At 45.0% G+C, this 22,754-nt stretch overlaps 3 protein-coding genes across 3 annotated transcripts in view; all 3 read right to left on the reverse strand.

Moving 5' to 3' along the window:
• Positions 1-5,382, reverse strand: part of LOC132958962 (complement factor I-like) — an 8,334-nt gene extending 2,952 nt beyond the window's left edge. Inside the window, exons 1-8 of the mRNA XM_061032039.1 lie at positions 5,371-5,382; positions 5,027-5,165; positions 4,915-4,935; positions 4,511-4,653; positions 4,278-4,381; positions 3,914-4,018; positions 3,501-3,676; positions 3,319-3,420 (exon numbers count right to left, since the gene is read on the reverse strand). Of these exons, the coding sequence (XP_060888022.1) occupies positions 3,319-3,420; positions 3,501-3,676; positions 3,914-4,018; positions 4,278-4,381; positions 4,511-4,653; positions 4,915-4,935; positions 5,027-5,165; positions 5,371-5,382 (802 nt within the window). The remainder of the gene's footprint in view (positions 1-3,318; positions 3,421-3,500; positions 3,677-3,913; positions 4,019-4,277; positions 4,382-4,510; positions 4,654-4,914; positions 4,936-5,026; positions 5,166-5,370) is intronic.
• On the reverse strand, positions 5,281-10,464 carry LOC132958041 (fibrinogen alpha chain-like). The gene is made up of 7 exons (XM_061030634.1): positions 10,234-10,464; positions 9,656-9,763; positions 8,733-8,916; positions 8,424-8,569; positions 7,248-7,346; positions 6,341-6,487; positions 5,281-6,046 (listed from the first exon to the last, which is right to left on the reverse strand). The coding sequence occupies exons 1-7, from the start codon at positions 10,279-10,281 to the stop codon at positions 5,399-5,401; spliced, it is 1,380 nt and encodes a 459-aa protein (XP_060886617.1). The 5' UTR covers positions 10,282-10,464; the 3' UTR covers positions 5,281-5,398.
• Positions 10,465-13,563: 3,099 nt separating this feature from the next.
• LOC132958040 (complement factor I-like) lies at positions 13,564-22,549 on the reverse strand. The gene is made up of 17 exons (XM_061030633.1): positions 22,388-22,549; positions 20,663-20,835; positions 19,802-19,955; positions 19,398-19,461; positions 19,141-19,309; positions 18,836-19,038; positions 17,578-17,685; positions 17,367-17,489; positions 16,067-16,099; positions 15,955-15,975; positions 15,551-15,693; positions 15,318-15,421; positions 14,954-15,058; positions 14,541-14,716; positions 14,359-14,460; positions 14,127-14,275; positions 13,564-13,799 (listed from the first exon to the last, which is right to left on the reverse strand). Exons 1-17 carry the CDS (start codon positions 22,466-22,468, stop codon positions 13,731-13,733), a joined length of 1,977 nt encoding a protein of 658 aa, XP_060886616.1. The 5' UTR covers positions 22,469-22,549; the 3' UTR covers positions 13,564-13,730.
• Positions 22,550-22,754: the final 205 nt, after the last annotated feature.

A 22,754-nucleotide genomic window follows, 5' to 3' on the forward strand; every position in this document is an offset into this window, starting at 1 on the left:
TAAGTTTTGGCGCGCAGGTAATCCGCAGCCAGCAATGTTCTAAATCCCGAGCTCGGATTGTCCAGTGAACGCATCTCAGTTTCTCGGAGAGCGTTAGGCTATAACAGATTATCAGAACGATAACGGTCTTATTCCGTCCTGCAACGAAAGGACATCAACGGACATCTTTCCCCTCGACGGAGAACCAACGAAGCCGCTCTTGCCGTAAGGGACCCTCGCCGCCATCAGACGCCTCTGCACCAGGACGGACAGAAGATCTGTTTTTATCACCGGACTCCTTTTTCCTTCACCGATCGCAGGCAAAGCGATTCACAAGTGAGGCTTAATTAGGTCTGGGCAGAATTAGCTTTAGAGAGTGTTTTTAACAATTGATTGATTGAAGCAGAAACTGTAATTTTTATCTTTGTTGGACCGCTGCGTCCTGAGTTTTACCTGTTTAAAACTCTTGTTGTTGTTTCTGACCGCTGCGTCCTGTATGTGTTCAGCGTAACAGCGTTATAACCGGGTGTTATTCTTCTGATCAGAAAGGCCAGTGTAAGCCGTATTAACTTGAATTCGGCCACTGGTTTGTTTCTGTGAATGAAGGGAATTACTCCGAGTTGTGGTGCGGGATTCAGACTGTGATCCGGCCTCTTCAGGCACGCATTTCTCTCCACCTCTACGCTCCTCTTTTATCCTTTTTCTTCCCATTTTTCTAACGAACACACATATTCCCGGGTAGACGTACATCTGGAGCCTGACTCCACCACCGCGCCATTACGCACATAGGCTACACACACACACACACAGATCTATACACTCGAGGCTATCCAGACGCCTCAGAGACACAGATCGTGTAGGGCCGAACTCGGTCTCTTTTAGACATTAAGGCCACATTAGGTCTTTGTTAGGTGGGCGACCACGTGGGACGGAGCAATCTCCCCCCTCTCTCCCCCTCCTCTCTCTCTTTCATCCACAGACACACACACACACACACACACACACACACCCAGGTCTTTGTTAGGTGCGCCATCATGAGCGACCACGTGGGTACGAAGCCATCTCCCCCTTCTCTTCTCCCCCCCCCTCTCTCTCTCTCTCACACACACACACACACACACACACACACACACACGCACACACACACCCCTTTCACAAGCCTTGCAAATGTTTGTTGCTTAGATTAGTTTGTAATAGTTATTTGTTTGATTAAGTTCATTGATTTTGGATTGATGTTGCTTTGTTTAAATAAATTCTGTTATAATTTAAGAGAGCAGTTGTTTGTGATTACTGGTGTATTTACATTGTGATATAAGCTGGGTGCGAAGGCTTTGTGTACGGATTTCACACCTTCAACTTATTAAATATAGTTATTAATTATTAATAATATTAGTAATTAAATAACTAATTTGAGACTGATTTGAGTGATATTTACCTGAGTACAGGTTGGTGCCCCAAAACGAGATTAAACATGGTTTAATTATATTTTATTTATATTATTAATAATTAAATATAATTATTAAAGAATATAACCAAAGTTGACTTGATACAACCCCAACAGTATCATCTGCATAACAATGAAACTGTATGGAGTGTTTCATCATAATATTTCCCAGAGGAAGCATATATAATGTAAAGAGAATCGGTCCAAGCACTGAACCTTGTGGGACTCCATGGCTAACTTTGGTGTGCATAGAGGACTTATCATTAACATGTACAAACTGAGATCGGTCTGATAAGTAGGATTCAAACCAACTTAAAGCAGTCCCTGTAATTCCAAGTAAATGTTCTAGTCTGTATAATAGGATCTGATGGTCAATGGTGTCAAAAGCAGCACTAAGATCTAACAAGACGAGCACATAGAGAAGTCCCCTGTCTGAGGCTAGAAGTAGATCGTTTGTAACTCTAACTAGTGCAGTCTCAGTGCTATGGTGGACTCTAAATCCTGACTGAAACTCCTCAAATAAACTGTTGTCATGGAGAAAGTCACACAGCTGTTTAGCTACCACCTTCTCCAGGATCTTTGAGATAAAAGGAAGGTTGGATATAGGTCTGTAGTTAGCCAGAGTTCCTGAGTCCAGAGTAGGCTTTTTAAGTAGAGGTTTGATTACTGCTACTTTAAATGCCTGTGGTACATAGCCTGCCAGTAAAGACATATTGATCATATCTAATATGGAGTTGCTAACTAAGGGAAAGACTTCCTTAAACAGCTTGGTTGGGATTGGGTCTAAAAGACAGGTTGACGGTTTTGACGCAGAAAAAATGGAATATAACTCTGAAAGGTCGATTGGAGAAAAACAGTCGAGACTAATATCTGGTCCTGGAACTGTCTCTGCCGTATCAGACGTATCTACACCAGGTAAGGGCAGGAGGTTACCAATTTTGTCTCTGATGTCTAGAATTATGTTGTTGAAAAAGCTCAGGAAATCATTACTGCTGAGGGCTAGAGGAATACAAGGCTCAATGGAGCCATGACTCTCTGTCAGCCTGGCTACAGTGCTGAAAAGGTATCTAGGATTGCTTTTGTTTTCCTCGATTAGAGAGGAGTAGTAGGCAGCTCGGGCGTGACGTAGAGCCTTCATATATCTTCTATGACTATCCTGCCAGAATAAACGAGATTCTACCGTTTTGGTCGAGCGCCATATTCTTTCAAAATTTTGCAACAATTGTTTTAGAGTACGGGTTTCTGAGTTGAACCATGGAGCCACTCTCTGCCGCTTGACAACCTTCTCTCAGCGAATCCACTGCACTATCAACAAACTGATCGAGCTGAGAGGGACTAAAGCTATCATAAGAGTTTCCAACTGGGTTGAAACATGGTACTGAATCAAAAACAGCTGAAATAGCTTCCTTAAATCTAGCCACAGCACTATCAGAAACTTCTACAGAGCACATTTTTATTAAGCAGAGATAATTCTGGCAGGACAAAGTCGAAAGTAATAAGAAAATGGTCTGATAGAAGAGGATTTTCTAGGAAAACTGTAAGGTTTTGGATTTCAATTCCATAAGCTAAAACAAGATCCAGGGTTTGGTTGAAACGATGAGTAGGTTCGTTTACGCCCTGGGTGAAACCAATAGAGTCTAATAGTGACATGAAAGCTGTGCTAAGGCTATCATTATCAACATCCACATGGATATTGAAGTCACCTACAACAATTATTCTATCACTGCTAAGGACTAAGTCTGATAAAAATTCAGCAAATTCAGATAGAAACTCAGAATATGGGCCAGGAGGTCAACACAGTACAGCGGAGAACAGGAAATGATGCAATACGCTCACCCATGGTAAGTAGCACGTAGGATATGTGTGTGTGTGTGTGTGTGTGTGTGCAAACCCACCTGCACACATCATGCCCGGTTTGAAGCGATCTTTGTAAAATCCCTGACAGTCATCGATGAGGGACACGTTGGCCCACTGTAAAACCTGAGCTGCTCGGCCGTCTGTCAAAACAAACATTTAGATTTCAGTTCTCATTTTTTAAAAACGATTCATTTCCCTCCATTAATCTCTACTTGGTCACCTGCAGTCCGCCCCCACCCGGAGATGCTGCAGGTGTGGTTGGGCTGGAACAGGTGTGTTGTCCAAGGAACGCAGACGGCGCTGACGGCCGGGTTATCCACCAGACACTCCTCTTTGAAGGGAAGCTTCTCCAGCTGCACCAGAGCGATGTCGTTCTGGTACGTGCTGGCGTTGTACCTGCAGGACATTCACTCTGTTACCATTCAGTCAACATTCACTTCATGTATTAATGTCGTGCTCTGAAGGACGATGCTTTAGATAAATGCTCTGCAGGGTTAAAGTTCAGATAAATGCTCTGCAGGGTTAATGTTCAGATAAATGCTCTGCAGGGTTAAGGTTCAGATAAATGCTCTGCAGGGTTAAGGTTCAGATAAATGCTCTGCAGGGTTAAGGTTCAGATAAATGGATGGATACATTGGGTGGATGTGAATCTCCTCGACGGGAACGATGTCGGTCGTGTCCTGAGCGCGAGACTTCTTCCAGAGAGAAAACTTCACTTTGAATGCAGACGGGTTGGGCCTGACGTAAAGAGAGGTGAGAGACTATTAAACTGAGAGCATGAACATCAGATAATGCATCACCAACAAAGAGGGGTCACTGATTGGTTGTCTCAATGAGTCGAGTGAGGTGAACCTTCAGGAGTTAAGTGTTAGATGAACTCCCCTTCTGTTGGTTTGTCTGGGAAGCCTTCCCAACAGGATTGGTCAGAAGTCGATGCGTATCTCAGGTGCACATAGTAGTTTACTTTCCTGCTGTATCAACATTCACAGATCCTTACCTGACGCAGTGAGCAGCGGTGATTACCCAGCATCCTCCGATATAAGCGCCCCCACAATCAATCTTCCCTCTTTCCTCCAGAGCGACCTGCCACTGGATCTGAGTCTGCAGACGGACACACGAGGGTATGTTTCAATGTAACGTTCAGGATCCTTTAACATGAAGGAACTGACACAGGAAATGATGCCGCCGCTAGCAAGACATGGCGTCGATCTAACAGGTGTGTTTACTGACCGGGTTTGCTGGGACTCCTCCCACCACTCTCTTGACTCGGCTGCTCCGTCCTCGCTCCTCTGCCTCCAGATCGTCCACCGTGGTCGCATTGGGGATCCCACAGTATAACCTGGACTCCATATGCTTCCTGCTGACCTTTATTTCTGGACACAAAGAGTTCCTAAACATTCATACCCAGCTGTGATGATATTTGGTGATGTTAGAGAAACGCTGAGTCCTGGACCCGTTGGCTGTAACTTGACTTTTGGTTTACTAGACTGCAACACTGACACATGACTACCCTATCATGTGGACACCCGACTTCTCCAGACATATGTGAGGACTGAAACGGTCCCTCCATTGACCCTGAACGTCGGGACACCTGATGATACATTATTGTAATGATTGCTGTGTTGGTTACGTACCTTCCTTTGGAGAATGATACTCTGAAATGAGGAAACAACAAACATCATTATCACCAACACAACTATCATTCAAAGGGATCAACACACTGCAATGCTTCAGTTACAGACGTACCTGTGTTGTTGAGTCGTTTATCAACCTTCAGATCTGTTGGAAAAAGACCTATTTTATAAAGAGTACAATCACTGACGGATGGTTTTAAACTGACAGAACTAACAAATGACGAGTCATTTTCATCGACACTTGACTCAACCTACGCTTCAAAAGGTTCTTTAGTTTAATTTGATTCCTTTTCTTAGATTACACAGTGACTCAAAGAACATCAAAATGACTGATTTCATACCACATGGGAATGTAAAACAACAGAATCTAAAATAACATTATTTATTTGTTCACTTCTTTTTTTGTACATAAGGCTAGCTAGTGAGCTAGCTAATGCTAAAGCTATGCTGTCTAGCTGAATGCACCATTCTAGCCTTAGAGATGTTACTCCTGTTCTGATGTTTTGGTACCTTGTCCTATATAATCAGCTTGGCGCTCGACACGGGTGTTCTTCACACTCCGAGCTTGAAAATCAGGGACGTCATCTTCTCCATTGCCCATCATGAACCCGCCCAAATCGAACCCCGTCGTGTGAAACGTATTCCCATGTGATCCTTTGGAATCTCCCATGATGCTGCCCTTGGCATCACCAGACTGGATGTTGCTGGTTGACGAGGAGGAGGAGGAGGAGGAGGAGGAGGAGGAGGAGGATGATGGTTGGCTGAAACCTGGAAAGAGGGAGTCCATCCCTCCATCACTCAGGTCTGCCATTGACTGGCACTCTGGCCCTCCCTCCATCACATGCTCCACCCTTTGCACTGGGCCGTCCTTCGTGTGGACAACAGTGGTCTTGGTTCGCCTGGTGCATGTGATGGTTGAGCTGGATGTGGATGTGTGGCTTGTGCTTGGATGGCTGCCACCTACACCAAATAAATCAGCTCCTCCAAACTCAGTGGTGGATTTAGCTGATGTGGATGAGGAGGCCGATGATGAGGATGTAGATGGAGAGAGGGAAGTACCTGAGACTTTTGAGATGGCTGCTGGGGATGTGCTGGAGCCTTCCCGCGTTAGGATCAACTGGACTGCCTGCACCTGAGAAAGAAAAACAAGATGTTACATTGGTTTGTCTTTAGTGAGTGAAATCATTGGTGGTTTTTTTTGTTTTCTTTCACTGTACCATCATCAGATAAAGTCTGTGAGATTTTTTGGATGTGCAGAGAAATTGGAGAGCTAGCTTTCTGGTAGCTACGTGTTGTGTTGATGTGGGACTTGAAGGCTGTGACTCTCGGGGGAGTTGTGTGCAAACACCATACCTGTATGACTACGCAAACCTTTTGATGGGACTTTTAGTGTTAAAGGTGTCAAACCCAGAAAAATGCCCCTCACCTCAGGGAACAGGTTTTCTTTCTGCTGCCCGGCCACATCCTTGGACTTGTAGATGCTGTCCACTAAGACCTCCTGCAGTGGCTTGCTCTTCATCACGTACAGCGTCCCAACAGACTCCTTAGGTGTCTGGTTGTCCAACTGGCTGACCTGGAAAAACATTGAAAGGAAAAAGTTGGTTCTGCTCTAGGTCCTTGACAATCTTTATCAACCAGGTATGGAATAGTAAACGCAACAAAAAAACACTCTGTAACTCCTCCTCCTTCAGTCGTTCCGATCTAATAGAACAATAACCTCCAACATGGGAGAGTCTCTCTCATGTCCACAGAGCGCCCCGCTCGCCTGTTTTCAGCACTATGTAACTCTGTCAGCAGGTCGAGGTCATCTGGTGAGAAGTGCGTACGTCTTCATGGCTCTAGTTCTACAACAGTTCCTTGCTTTGAACTTTCCTTACTTTACACATGGAGAAACTTCAATATTTTTCTGTATCATCAAATCTTAATGTAACTAAAACAGATCATTGTAGAATTGTATTAGAAGACCAGACCTTGATGTCTCGGGCCGCTCATGATCTGTGGAAACTTTTCACCGAATCATTTCACCGTGTCTGTCATCAGGTATCAGCTGGTGGTTACAGCTGACAACAATCAGAAATGTTTGGCCTGCTGTCGTCTGTAGCTGCAAACTTAAACTCTGTTACAGAGCGCTGTGTTTGGTTACTGGATGTAACTACAGTTCTATGAGAATGTCTGAGACCTTTAACCAGCTTTGCTGTTGGTTGTTCTCCTTGGGGAAACACTGAATGCTTTCCACTTTCCACTCAGGTTTCTAAGGTTACTTTTTTAACCCAGGAAGAGAATCTGGACGTAGGTTCCCTTCAGTCTAAAGTTCATGTCCGTTAGTTTCTTACCTGCTTTTCCAGAGCCTCGTAGCTCTCCTTGTCCACCTGGTACTCAGAGTAGCCTGCACAGGAGCCTTTGCAGGAACGGAGCTTAATATCAATGTCCACCTAACAGACGGGACGAAGAGTTGGAAAAAGGTGGAATAGATTAATGTGCATTTATTCACCAACTGTACAAAAGATCTGAATGTAAGCAGAAGTGGAGAAAGTCATGAAATCTATTGTTGACCTGAGCCTGACACTGAACAAACATTTGGGAAACATGGAACCAATCAGTGTGGCCAGATAAAGAGGGCCACATCGGGGGACCCAGATAAAGAGGGCCACATCGGGGTGCCCAGATAAAGAGGGCCACATCGGGGGACCCAGATAAAGAGGGCCACATCGGGGGACCCAGATAAAGAGGGCCACATCGGGGTGCCCAGATAAAGAGGGCCACATCGGGGGACCCAGATAAAGAGGGCCACATCGGGGGGACCCAGATAAAGAGGGCCACATCGGGGGACCCAGATAAAGAGGGCCACATCGGGGGACCCAGATAAAGAGGGCCACATCGGGGGTGCCCAGATAAAGAGGGCCACTTCGGGGGACCCAGATAAAGAGGGCCACATCGGGGGGACCCAGATAAAGAGGGCCACATCGGGGGACCCAGATAAAGAGGGCCACATCGGGGGACCCAGATAAAGAGGGCCACATCGGGGTGCCCAGATAAAGAGGGCCACATCGGGGGACCCAGATAAAGAGGGCCACATCGGGGGACCCAGATAAAGAGGGCCACATCGGGGGGACCCAGATAAAGAGGGCCACATCGGGGGTGCCCAGATAAAGAGGGCCACATCGGGGGACCCAGATAAAGAGGGCCACATCGGGGGGACCCAGATAACGAGGGCCACACCGGGGGGACCCTGGCTAACTTTAGCTAAACTCAGAGGCGCTGCTCAACAGACAAGCAGGCAACTGCTCAGGGCCCCAGACCAGTAGCCCCCTGAGGGCTCACAAACTTAAACCAAAGCAGTGGCTCAAAATGTGCACATTGTGAAATGACAGTGGGAAACCTCCCTAAAGGGGCCCCGTCTGACAGCACTCTCTCTTGTTGTTAATGAGTTAGTTTGATTTTCTAACTGTGATATAAACCTCTTAGCCCCCCTTGCTGATATGACTTTGTGAAGTGCTGTGCCTACGTACCTCCAGCCGCTGCATCTCCACCACCTGGTCTTTGACGCGGTCTTTCATGGCGGCCAGGATACTCAGCTGTCTGTCGATCTTGATCTTCATGTCTGTGATTCTCTGACGCAGACTCTGGGCCAGTTCGTAGTAGTTGTTATCGTTACCTGTTGGAAAATAGGAAGGAGGTTTTATCTGATGTTGACACCGTCTTGATTTAGAAACATGTCAAAGAATCCACAACAGAAGCTTCATTTGATATACTCCATGAACATTGATTTGTAAATGTCAGCAGAGTCCAACTGAAACATTTGAGATGGTTAAACTAACCGGAGTCGATGATGAGCTTGTCCTTCAGGTAGTCGTAGGTCTGTTTGGACGCCGTGTCTGCAGAGCGGTGTTTGGCCTTGTTTTGTTCCAGCAGGCTGCGGATCTTCTCGATCTTCTTCAGCAGGGTGTGGTCAGATTTATCCATCAGACCCTGAATCCTGCAGCCGGACGGACATTTAAAACCCTGAGACACGAGGGGAGAAAGATCAGAAGCGTCTTCTTTCCCTAAAGCTCCTGAAAAACAAACTGGATTACAGATATTTAAATACGCTCTTCAAAGCTGTTCTTCATATCTTAAGGAGGAATTCAGTGATCTTAAAACTCTTTCCTGTTCTGCTTTACATATGCTTGAAGTTTGAATGACCTACAGATTATTATGAATATAATAATATTATATTTACTGATTAGTAGATCATGCAGGAAACTGGATGTGAGGCTTTCATGTGACAAACACAACAGGTCCAAAGTGTCCTTAAAGTTCTTGATTCTGTCAAAGAAAGGTTCAGACTCCTGTGGTCAGACTATGTTTGACTCCTGAAATCACTTCCTTCAAAGACCCCTGACCGACAGTCTTTGAACCCTGCAGGACACGTTCCAATGTTTTAAAGGTTTGGTATGTGTGTATTACACAACAAGAGAAAACACTGTTAAGGCCGGGGGAGATCAGATACTCTCTACTCCCTCAGACTCATCAGGTCTCTCTCTGCAGGGATCCTTTCTGTTGTCAGAACAACAACCTGAGCCTCTCAGGGACACACTTCAGATATCTCTGTCCTCTGATTTAAACACAGAAACAAGAGAGTCTCCCTTTAAGCTGTTCTGACCACTGTTGGAGAAATAATTCATGGGTGATTTATTTGAGCACCTGAGGGTTCATGTCAGCAGAATGAAAAAGCACTAACAGAACAGGAAACAAGCCGTACCCATTCGTCATCTGAGCAGAAAGGCCACTCCCTCTGAGAGGCACATTTCTCATCTCTGGTGCCGGGCTCCACTGGACGAGCTCCTCTGGGGTCCACCGGGATTTCTGCCTGCACGCCCATAAAGAAGAAGTCAGAACGTTTCAATCAAATGTTCTCATTGGGAACTCAAGAAAACCCCAGAAAAAGATTTAGGATTCTAAGTTTATATGTTTTTAGTTGTCTTCAGTTTGAGGAACAGCGTCTAAACCAAAGTTCAGTCACTCTGAATCCTCTGATTTATCAGTTTGTTTTTAAGCCCTGAGTTTACCCTGCGGGTTTCTTAAAGTCAGAACCTGTGATACAGAGACTGAATGTGTTCTCAGAATAAAGGGTTAGGGTTAGGTAAGGGTCTCACCCTTAAAGGAGCAATCTGTAACTCACACCTAGTGTTTAAAATGGGTACTGCAGTCTAAACATTACAGAGAGCTGAATGAATATTCAGAGTAAAGTTAGCTTTGTTATAAAACTGTCTGAATCATGGTCCCCTCATTCCATCGTTATCTCAGCTCGTTTTAAAATATTCAAAGTTTGAGTCTCACCAGAGTCGATGCCACACAAATCAAAGCGAGACAGACGAGGCGCTCCATCTTGGTATCCTGTGAGTGACGGCTGCTCTCTGAACGATGTTTGAAGCGGAGTGACGGCTGCTTCCTAAATGATGTCTGATCGGCCGTCTGACCATTTAAAGCCTCTGGAGGTTACTCGTGTTTGTGCTGATCGATCGGAGGCTGTTTGTCGTACTGTGTGTATCTTTGCTGAACCCCCGCACTGAACAAACCGACCACCCCACCTTACTGATCCAGGAGGTTACTGGTGTTTGACCCGGTGTGCTCTCTGAGAGCAAACAGTGACTAACAGCACGGAGAGTCAACATGAGGAGTCCTGAAATAATGAATCACTGAGAGCCATCTGTTGATGTGTCGTCCTGTTTAAATCCTCATTCTCTAGTTTGATGTTTAAATTACAAAATAAAATGTTCCTGTGACGATTCAGAGGGACTGCAGAGAGGCTTCAGCTTTCTCTCCTTTTGTGACTTTAATCATTTTCACTTTAATAAAAACATTTGATTTCTTCTTTAGTCATGAGGTCAAAGTTCGTTCAGGAACTCTTCAGCTGGTCCTGATGTCTGTCTGAGGACGAGCGTCGCCCCCTGCTGTTGGAACAGAGGTATGACTGTCACCTGTCAGAAACATCACAACAGCACTGAGAAGTTTCTGTATTAACCAGGAAGTCAAAAAACAAATGTTCCTGCTTGAAGACAGAAAATCATGAAATCAGATTTTTAACACTGAAGAACAGCTGGAGACACGTGACGAATGAGCCTCGTCATTTTGTTGACGTGTTCATTAAAGAGTTTTTACACCTCTGTGAAACTCTTCAACATCTCTCTTACGCCTGGATGTTATTATTAAAATCATTAGCAGATCATTTCACTTCTGTTCACTTTGATGTGGATTCCCTTGTTGTTGATATGTTTGATGATGAAGAAATTCGCCGTTGACACTGACTTGCTTACATAATGATCATTTTATTGACAAACAAGTTACAGCATCGCCAGGCTCGCCATGGTTCGACCTGGGAGAGACACAGCCAAAAGTGATCTCTCCCGAACATACATTGAGAGTGCTATTTATACACAATGTTACAGGGCACATGAGGACATCTGTTTCTTCTTGGGTGTCTCTCTGGACTCAGGACAACCCCTCTTACTACAACTGCAGGGGTTTCTGTCTTAAATATATGTATGTCATAAACTCAAAGGACAACACAGGTCACAGATACAATCTCTTGTCCAGATGTCCCTGGGCAACTCTCTGGACATAAGGGTCCATTTGTTCACATTCCACTGTGGGGGATCCTAGCTTAGATTTAGGCATTTCCTGGCAACTCATCACTCATCCTGCCAACAACACCTCTAAACAAACATTCCACTGAAGGAGACTCCTTCATCAGATACAAATTCTTTACAGATGTGTGCAGTATACACTTAAAGAGCATTATAATATCTCTGTCCTAGATATTTAAGACACTTCAACTTCCAGTTACGTCTGCTCCGTTATGGCTCCTTCTCGCCCGTCACCCACCGGCGGCGTCCTCCGTCTGCAGCATGGAGAGCGCCGCCGTCAGCTGGAGTGCCGAGACAAAAGAATTCAAAGGAATCTTCGCCGTAACTTTACAGATTCACTCTGGACAGCACGAGTTAATACGATGAATGTATAAAACTGGATATAAACTCACAGAAGGTCCAATCAAAGTCTTTTATTCTGAAATTAAACTGGATGTTGTAATGTTTCTGACTTCCTGTCCCACTCTGTGAAGCTTTGTGTTTCTGCAGCAGACGACGCAGCGGAGACGGAGGAAGACCACGAATAAAGTAAAAACATAGCAGCTACGCTAACATGACGGAGACGGACCGAACACCATCTGCTGGAAGTCGAACGTTACGTTTCGTCTTTTTCCTGACATGAACTCTATTCCTCTCGTTCTCTCTTTTGAACTCTCACGTCTGAAGCAGGGAAGGGAGAAAAATCAACTAATCCCAGGGTTAGAGTTAGGGTTAGGGGGTCTCTATTCTGTGGGTTAGTGTTAGGGGGTCTCTGTTCTGTGGGTTAGTGTTAGGGGGTCTCTATTCTGTGGGTTAGTGTTAGGGGGTCTCTGTTCTGTGGGTTAGTGTTAGGGGGTCTCTGTTCTGTGGGTTAGTGTTAGGGGTCTCTATTCTGTGGGTTAGTGTTAGGGGGTCTCTATGCTGTGGGTTAGGGTTAGGGGGTCTCTGTTCTGTGGGTTAGTGTTAGGGGGTCTCTATTCTGTGCTGGGTTAGGGTTAGGGGATCTCTGTTCTGTGGGTTAGGGTTAGGGGGTCTCTATTCTGTGGGTTAGGGTTAGGGGGTCTCTGTTCTGTGGGTTAGTGTTAGGGGGTCTCTATTCTGTCGGTTAGGGTTAGGAGGTCTCTGTTCTGTGGGTTAGTTTTAGGGGGTCTCTGTGCTGTGGGTTAGGGTTAGGGGGTCTCTGTGCTGTGGGTTAGGGTTAGGGGGTCTCTGTGCTGTGGGTTAGGGGGTCTCTGTTCTGTGGGTTAGTGTTAGGGGGTCTCTGTTCTGTGGGTTAGTGTTAGGGGGTCTCTATTCTGTGGGTTAGTGTTAGGGGGTCTCTATTCTGTGGGTTAGTGTTAGGGGGTCTCTATTCTGTGGGTTAGGGTTAGGATGTGTTTGTTGAGGTTGCTTTTGTTGTTGAATAGTTTCCCGCACTTTTTGCAGTCGTGCAGTTTCTCCCCTGTGTGGATCAGCTGATGGTTCCTCAGGCTCACTGCTTGAGTAAAGCACTTCCCACACTGTGAGCAGCGGTACGGTCTCTCTGCAGGCTTGTCACACTTGTGACTGGTCAGCTCAGTGAGGTCTTCAAAGTCCTGCCTGCACAGGGAGCAGCGTGGTGGTTTCTCCACATGAGATAACTGGTGTTTTCTCAGACCTGCTGGGTCACTATAAGCTTTCTCACATTGTTCACATTTGTATGGTTTCTCTCCGGTGTGCCTGCGCTCGTGGTTGATGAGATGCTGCAGCAGCCGGAAGCGTTTGTCACAGTGTGAGCAGCCGTGCGGTTTCTCCCCTGTGTGTATCATTTTGTGTTTTTTTAAGTTGTTTCTGTTGCTGAAGGATTTAGGGCACAGCGTACACTTGTGGGGTTTCTCTCCTGAGTGGGTAATCCTGTGATCTGCCAGTGACCTCTGCAGTCCAAAGCGTTTGGGACACAAATCACACTGGTACGGTTTCTCCCCTGTGTGGACCCGCTCATGCCTCTTCAGTTTTGCCAGCAGTTTAAAGCTTTAAATCACATTTTTAAAAGTCATATTCTGCTTCCCCCTCCTGATTTATCACACATCCAGACACATTGTGGGCGTGTTCACCTTTATTAAGTGATAACAGGTTAAAAAAAAAGTACCATCAGCTGCAGGAATGGATTAGACAGATTTACTAGATTTAATATTCTGAAAACATGTTTTCTAGGTGTAATTTGATTAATTTGTGATGTGATCAGTGTGTTCATCAGGAGTTAAACCTGGTGACTGCAGGCCAGCCGGTGTGAAGTCTGATCCACTCAAAGTAATGAGCCACCTGCAAACCAGAAGTCATGTTACATTTTGATTTGTGAGTCAGAGTTTATATTTAAAGGAGCAGTATGTAGCTCTGACCCCTAGTGTTTAAAATGGGTACTGCAGTCTAAATTCTAAACATCATAGAGAGCTGTCTCCCCCCCCCCCCCCCCCCCCCCCCTCCTCTCTAGAGTCGATGCTCACACAGGTCACCATGTGGTAGTTAGAGTACTTCTTACTGAACTACAGATTTCACCTATGGCTAAACACTGAAGCTACAGTGTCATCAGGCTCATGAAAATATGACTCAAACTGAACTGATGATAAGATGTGTATGAACACGTGTTACCTGTGTATAAACACCGGGGAAACCGGGCTGCCCACACCTCTCCCCCCAGCTCACGATGCCCCAGAGGTAAGACACCCCGAGTTCATCCTCACAGACCAGAGGACCCCCGCTGTCCCCCTGACACGAGTCCACACTGCCGTCCAGATCACCTGAACACACACACACAAATGAGCACCTGCACGGTGTGTGTAAATCAGCTAGTTTGTGTGTGTGTGTGTGTGTGCAAACCCACCTGCACACATCATGCCCGGTTTGAAGCGATCTTTGTAAAATCCCTGACAGTCATCGATGAGGGACACGTTGGCCCACAGTAAAACCTGAGCTGCTCGGCCGTCTGTCAAAACAAACATTTAGATTTCAGTTCTCATTTTTTAAAAACGATTCATTTCCCTCCATTAATCTCTACTTGGTCACCTGCAGTCCGCCCCCACCCGGAGATGCTGCAGGTGTGGTTGGGCTGGAACAGGTGTGTTGTCCAAGGAACGCAGACGGCGCTGACGGCCGGGTTATCCACCAGACACTCCTCTTTGAAGGGAAGCTTCTCCAGCTGCACCAGAGCGATGTCGTTCTGGTACGTGCTGGCGTTGTACCTGCAGGACATTCACTCTGTTACCATTCAGTCAACATTCACTTCATGTATTAATGTCGTGCTCTGAAGGACGATGCTTTAGATAAATGCTCTGCAGGGTTAAAGTTCAGATAAATGCTCTGCAGGGTTAAAGTTCAGATAAATGCTCTGCAGGGTTAAGGTTCAGATAAATGCTCTGCAGGGTTAAGGTTCAGATAAATGCTCTGCAGGGTTAAGGTTCAGATAAATGGATGGATACATTGGGTGGATGTGAATCTCCTCGACGGGAACGATGTCGGTCGTGTCCTGAGCGCGAGACTTCTTCCAGAGAGAAAACTTCACTTTGAATGCAGACGGGTTGGGCCTGACGTAAAGAGAGGTGAGAGACTATTAAACTGAGAGCATGAACATCAGATAATGCATCACCAACAAAGAGGGGTCACTGATTGGTTGTCTCAATGAGTCGAGTGAGGTGAACCTTCAGGAGTTAAGTGTTAGATGAACTCCCCTTCTGTTGGTTTGTCTGGGAAGCCTTCCCAACAGGATTGGTCAGAAGTCGATGCGTATCTCAGGTGCACATAGTAGTTTACTTTCCTGCTGTATCAACATTCACAGATCCTTACCTGACGCAGTGAGCAGCGGTGATTACCCAGCATCCTCCGATATAAGCGCCCCCACAATCAATCTTCCCTCTTTCCTCCAGAGCGACCTGCCACTGGATCTGAGTCTGCAGACGGACACACGAGGGTATGTTTCAATGTAACGTTCAGGATCCTTTAACATGAAGGAACTGACACAGGAAATGATGCCGCCGCTAGCAAGACATGGCGTCGATCTAACAGGTGTGTTTACTGACCGGGTTTGCTGGGACTCCTCCCACCACTCTCTTGACTCGGCTGCTCCGTCCTCGCTCCTCTGCCTCCAGATCGTCCACCGTGGTCGCATTGGGGATCCCACAGTATAACCTGGACTCCATATGCTTCCTGCTGACCTTTATTTCTGGACACAAAGAGTTCCTAAACATTCATACCCAGCTGTGATGATATTTGGTGATGTTAGGGAAATGCTGAGTCCTGGACCCGTTGGCTGTAACTTGACTTTTGGTTTACTAGACTGCAACACTGACACATGACTACCCTATCATGTGGACACCCGACTTCTCCAGACATATGTGAGGACTGAAACGGTCCCTCCATTGACCCTGAACGTCGGGACACCTGATGATACATTATTGTAATGATTGCTGTGTTGGTTACGTACCTTCCTTTGGAGAATGATACTCTGAAATGAGGAAACAACAAACATCATTATCACCAACACAACTATCATTCAAAGGGATCAACACACTGCAATGCTTCAGTTACAGACGTACCTGTGTTGTTGAGTCGTTTATCAACCTTCGGATCTGTTGGAAAAAGACCTATTTTATAAAGAGTACAATCACTGACGGATGGTTTTAAACTGACAGAACTAACAAATGACGATCCACAATATGTTCATAGTTGGACAACAAGTTGCACTAAACTCTTAAAGGGATACTTCACCCGTTGAAACATGAATCTGTATTGACATTGGGTCATATATGTAGTAGAAATGTGAAATACATTTAAAGTTTCGATTCTGGGAGTGAGTTCCCACCCACTGATCTGTGATTGGTCTGTAGCTTCAGTGGTCGAAAATATGAGGAACTAGCGTTGTAGTTTCACCCCGCTAACCACAACAGCTTCCAATGACGCACAAATCGTCATTTTGCGTCACAGGAAGTTCCTTTACAGACTCAGAAATACAAAGATTTCACATCTCAGGGGAAAATGAGGGCGGGATGCACGACCATTCAAAAATACTACTAGGTTTCTAATGATACAAAGATTAATGCTAATGGGTGAAGTCTCCCTTTAAGTCATTGGTGTGATTGGATCAAAGCTAGAGAACAACAACATCCAAACTGGCCCCTCCTCCAGAGCTCATCGCCACCAGAAGCACACGCCCACTGCAGGACTTTAGCATGTACGTTTAGTGCTTGTACCTACACTGCAGGCTACCTGAGAGTTGTTGTGATGGGAAAGCCGATCATTTAGCAAGCTAGCGAACAAGCTAACAAGCTAACCGCCAGTGTTGTGGACCTGCCTGTCTAACAGAAATTAGGCCAGCTCCGCGTCGCTCTTCATCACATTCCCAAAGAGCCACATGTGGGTGAAAGACAACACAAGGTTCACCCTCGTTTTAGAACGAGCTTTATCCGCTCTGCGTTTCACCTCACTGTGATTAAATTTTCTCTTCTTTGCCGCACACACCAGCTCCGCCCACAAACGTCCCGAGTCGACCAGAACAAAGCAGAACAATAAAATCCAGTCAGAGGACAGAGTCTCTACAGACACAGTCACCACCACACATGTATGGAGGCCCAGAAGGGACAATGGAGCAGCTTCACTTTAGGAGAAGTCTGTATTTTATTTTGAAGGAAACAGGATACTGACTCTACCTTTAAAGAACAAAAACAAAATGGCCGACAGAGCAAACAACTGCTGTTATCCTATTCCTAAAACCATAACAAGTGGTTACCCAACACACATAATGAATGCTGATATGACAGAATAAGATCTTCAAACCAAAGTGAACAATGGTGGGCTGAAATATTTAAACATTTATGTTTGAGTGTCTCTGTTTCTCACTGCTTTCAATAGTGTGCTTGAGCAATTCATCCTCGCCATCCAGGCAGTCGATCTGTTCGTCACGGAGGGCCTCTTTATGCACACACACGCCCGTCTTACAGCGGAAGCTTCTGTTCCTGCATTCTGACATGAAAACACAAAGAAATCAGCCAAGTCAAAGACACGCCGTGAAGAGTAACCAGAAGCACTCGTGTGTTTATCTTTGATTTACTTTTGCAGCACATCTCGTCACTGCGGTCGCCACAGTCGTCCACGCCATCACATGTCTGGTTCAGAGACACACACTTTGTGTTTGCACATCTGAAGTCACACTCCGCCTCTGAAACAAATTTAGCAGGACTCAAGGTCAAAGGTCAGAAACAAATTCTCATGATGGACAGGCTAAAGGCATCAATCAGTACGTTTACATGATGTTAAGAAATGTTCATTTATTCTGTTTGTCCAACTAGAACCGTACTGATATCATACTATCTGTCAATTTCCATATATTCCGAGAGCGTTCCGTCAGCGCCACGGTTTTGCTCTGTCAGACAACGCGCTCCCTGACCCTCTGGGTCTGTTTCTGCAGTGTGAGTGCAGCCATGAGCAGCTGTACTGGTGGGTTCATGAGATCACTGAGAACTACAAGATCACGTGGGAATAAAGAGAACATCGTGCTAACAACATGTAGCACGTCTCTCTGAGGATGATTTGTTCTTCATTCTGTTTTGACGTCATGTTGATAAAGTGATGGAATATACGATCAGGAGTCTGTATGTTGTGTTTTATTTTGAAATTGACCGGACGCTCTGTGCGTTTCCTTGTATGACTTCCTGTCCGGGTCGTCCTATTTTGTCCAGCTTGACGTGTGCTTGCAGCCAGCTCCGTCGTAAAATAGAATTGGAGCACATTCGAAAACGGATCAGAGAATAGCTGCTGGTAAGAGACGGACTGCGGCGTGTGATGTGGAAACAGGAGCATTTATTAATTTGGCAGCGCACGGTGTTATAGTGTGCAGCTTTTACTGGTCACGGCGTGTACAGACTATGTGAAAAAGTAAGTTGAACATCTCAAAGTCTTCGCTTGCATGGTTACACCCCCAGCAGACCTAAACTGGACTAGTCGTTCTGAGCGCGCACCTCGTTGACCGGCGAGTCAAACTTCATGAATGTTTGGCAGAAAGTCATAAGAACCCAAGGAGCAGGTATGGACATGGTGAGGAAAGGAAAATCCAGAACTGATTGTTTGGTATGTGACATTTTAGGAAACCTGTAGAAGGTTCCATAGTATTTAGCTGAGAACGGGCATATCAGCACCTAGCATAGCAGCACCTAGCATAGCAGCGTCAGACATACAAAACGTTTCCCCCTCGTGCCTGTAGACGGTATTCATATTAAACTGCCCGATCCAGCTCAAACCACAGCTCGCCTTCACTGTGCATGGAAACGTACCGAGTGAAGGAACAGGACAGAATCCAAAAACATACTGACCATTCGCTGCCTGTGAAGCCCCATAACAGGTTGTCGTGGAAACATTCCTTTTGCCAATATTCACCGTGTTGTAGATTAAACACTCGGCTAAGGAGCTCTCATAACCTTGGCAGCGGATGCTAGCACATTTCCCTGGGAACTGCTTTTCCTCCCCGGGAGTTATCAAGGACTCGTATGACACATCACCAGCAGTCACTGCCCCGCTGTAGAAACACAAACAGAAACACTTAGAGGAAGAATGTGAAACTTTTTGAGCCCCTGAGCACTAGCGAGAACAAGCCTCATATAAATCTATAAACTCTCACAGTGGAAAGCCATGCTCCCTGCAGGCTACGTTAGCAGCAGCCATGTTCCAAATCTTCTTACAAACCAGTGACTTCTCTCCATCACTTCCTTCTTCTTTTGTGTTAGGAATGGAAACTTCTATCACTCCTGTTTCTGGGTGAATCGAACTTTCAAACTTTTGATAGCTCGCTGTGGTGAGACAGAGAGAAAGAGATATGAACAACCAGAAGTAGTAAAACACCAAAAATACAACAAGGCACTTCAAGAATCTGCGAACCTCCGCAATGTTTCCCAAAGTGGGACATGGCAGGTTTCTTGGTCCGACACGTGAGCGCCATAGCCTGGAAAACAGGTAAAAGAAAATGTGTTGCCTTACTGACGAATCTTCATTCCATGCAGTTACATTTATAGATAATACCGCCCGGAGAGGGCTGGGTTATTAAAATCATCCTGGTCTTAAGGGTCTGTAACGAGAATCATCGAGATTTTAAGATTCAATTTAGAGTCTGTTTCCGATCCTGTTGAATGGTTCCTAATCTTGCCAATAGATACAGATGACAACTAAGCAGGTCAAGAATGTTTGAGAAACTTATAAGCAGCCAAGAAAACTTCACAATCCTGTATTTTAACCAGTTCGGACTTCTGACCTGCTAAATGTGCGCAGCTCCATTGGACGGTTACCTGACAATACGATCGGTAGCTTCTGTTGTCCTTCCCACAAACTGGCTTCCTATCATCAACCGGACACATGTAGGGCGGTTTACAGGAGCAATGTCCATCAATGCAACGCTCCCATGGACGACAGAACACCAGGTTACAAGATGCCCGAGTTAACCTGAGAACAGTTGAAAACAACGACAGATAAATGGCACGTAATCTATACTCTGTAATCTAACAAAAATAAATTCATACTTTTGGCTTTGGAAAGTTTGACTTCCCCTGCCAAATTTTCTTTTGGGTATGCCATCTTGGAAGGTATTCCTGTAGTCACCATGTCAACACAGTTCACCGTTTAAAGCCCTGTGTGCACCTAGTGTTTTTTTCTGAGTGCCAGCAACCTTTTTCGATTGTTTTCAATGAGATGAGAGCATTTGCAGGAGAAAAGGGCGCTCTTTTTCAAATATATGATATTCTGCATAGTTTTGTCGCCTACAGATCGAGTCTTGTACCCACGTCCTTCTTGCTCCATGTCTGATCGAGAAATAACCAATCTCAAATATAAAACATGCAGTAAAGAGTAACGGAGCAGTGTCGGTCATACAGCAGCCGTCGTCAACAGACTGTTGAGACGGACGTGCAGTGCTTTTCTTCTCAGTGCACAAACGCTTCATGCAAACGCTCCTGAGCGCACAGTCAGCGCTTTTCTGCTCAGAAAAAAACCCTAGGTGGACGCTGGGCATAATCCGAACCTATTTGCTGTTTGAGAGACAGTAGGTCAAATCTCCTAAAAAGTAGCCTGTTTCCTGACCTCAGCTAAATGTCCAAAGCAGGATTGAGATTTTGCGCCCTTTAGGAAGTCCCAAAGAATCCAAATAGACTTACTTCTTATCCAGACACTCAGGTGGACCCAGGAACTCATCTGTCATTGCTACCTTAGGTGCTGTAGGGGCAGGACTGGTTGCTAAAGGTGTGGGGCGTTGGGTTGTTAACTGTGGTTTCTGTAGCATACTCTCGATCTGCTGAATTTGCTCGTCTGTAGGTTTACTGTCATTATCCTTGTCTTGTGTCTTCTGCAGGAGCAATTTAAATGTGATAAAGTTAAATCAAAATGAACACAGATCTGACTTTTTGCCGATAAAGTGTTACGCAGATGATTCATACGTTTATATCTCTGTAAAAGTAAAAGTACAGACATTAAATTATGACAACATTATGACAACAGTCAAATTAAAGCATTTATTGAGTCATCTTGTTATCAATCAAATCTAATTATTTAGTCATAAGCCTTTATATTTGGCCATCGTGGACTCCTCAGTAGCAATATCTAAAAGTCCTGGCAAGTTGACTGTCCTCAGTCCTCAGCCAAGACCTTAGGGGTTGGTTTGCTATTCTCATTTCAGAATTTTAAGATAATCACATGACTAATTTGATCCATCATCTTCTCAAATGTTTGACCAATGAACAACTTGGGATCTGGAGGTAGAGTGGGTTGTTTCTCATTTCTACATTTGGGGGTTCGATTCTGAGTTAATGACAAGAAGAAACAGCAGGAAAATAGAAACTCCAGCGGACATCATCCTGACACAAAGACTCAGAGAGGAAAGTGAAACGTCTTTACGGTAGAAAACAAATGCACAGACAAACTCTCTCCGCAAAAGAGCAATGAGACCGACAGTCTGATATCGCCTCTGCCCACTGATGATGACATCAATCAATCATTAGCCTGCTTTGTCAATGTGGACACAAACACTGTCAGGAAACCCAATCGATCCAGCTGACTCATCATGTTATGTCCCACAGAAGTCAATAAAGTGTCGGGGGAGGGGCGCATGTGGGAAAAACCTGTTAAGTCAGAATCTAAATTCCCTTTCAACCAACTTCGAAATTATTCAACTAGGGACATCCCTGATTCGTTAAATGTTCTACAAACTAAGCTAGCGGCTTATTTTCCAGCTAGTTTCTTTGTTTGGTTAAGAAAAACAGTTGATTACATGGTTTGAATCTAATTATTAAAATGTGTATTATCTAAAGATTTTATTGGTTTTTAAAGACAAACAGATTAGTCCTCGAGAAAAATGTTGGTTTGCTCTGTTGCGGCCTGTGTCCACTAACGGCTTCTTTTACGCTAGGAGTGATCACGTCTGAAATTTGAGAGCACTTGTCAATAGCGCTTACTGTTGCTAGGTTACGCAAGGTGGCTCACAGCACTTTTGCTTCTCTCCGTAGTGACCATTGTGTCTGTTTTAAAATGATTAATGTGTTTTATATTGGATTTTATTTTGGAAAATTTCTCCTCTGCCATTGTTGTTGACAAAGCTAGTATCAAAAGTCCCGCCCCTTCTCAATTTTCATTGGTAGGTGAAGGAGAAGTGACATTGATGATCTCCACTATGTTACAAAGTGGTTTTCAATGCAGTGACAAAAAGAAACAGACAAAGAACAACCAAAAAAGATAGTTTAACATAAATTATACTGAATGTTGGAACAAAATATGCATTCTGTTTAACGTTCACCAAACTTAACTTCTGTACAATAATATGATACTACACCTTTCCATGTATCACCTGAGACCCACACTGAAGAGTTTAAAGAGGGAGTCTGAAAGACAGCATGACTGAGTTCACTCACCGATTCTGAGTTAATGACAAGAAGAAACAGCAGGAAAATAGAAACTCCAGCGGACGTCATCCTGACACAAAGACTCAGAGAGGAAAGTGAAACGTCTTTACGGTAGAAAACAAATGCACAGACAAACTCTCTCCGCAAAAGTGCAATGAGACCGACAGTCTGATATCGCCTCTGCCCACTGATGATGACATCAATCAATCATTAGCCTGCTTTGTCAATGTGGACACAAACACTGTCAGGAAACCCAATCGATCCAGCTGACTCATCATGTTATGTCCAAGTCAATAAATTGTCGGGGGAGGGGCGCATGTGGGAAAAACCCAGATTCTTTAGAATACGACAGATT

The sequence above is a fragment of the Labrus mixtus genome, chromosome 23 (assembly GCF_963584025.1).
Source record: "Labrus mixtus chromosome 23, fLabMix1.1, whole genome shotgun sequence".
Lineage (NCBI taxonomy): Eukaryota > Metazoa > Chordata > Actinopteri > Labriformes > Labridae > Labrus > Labrus mixtus.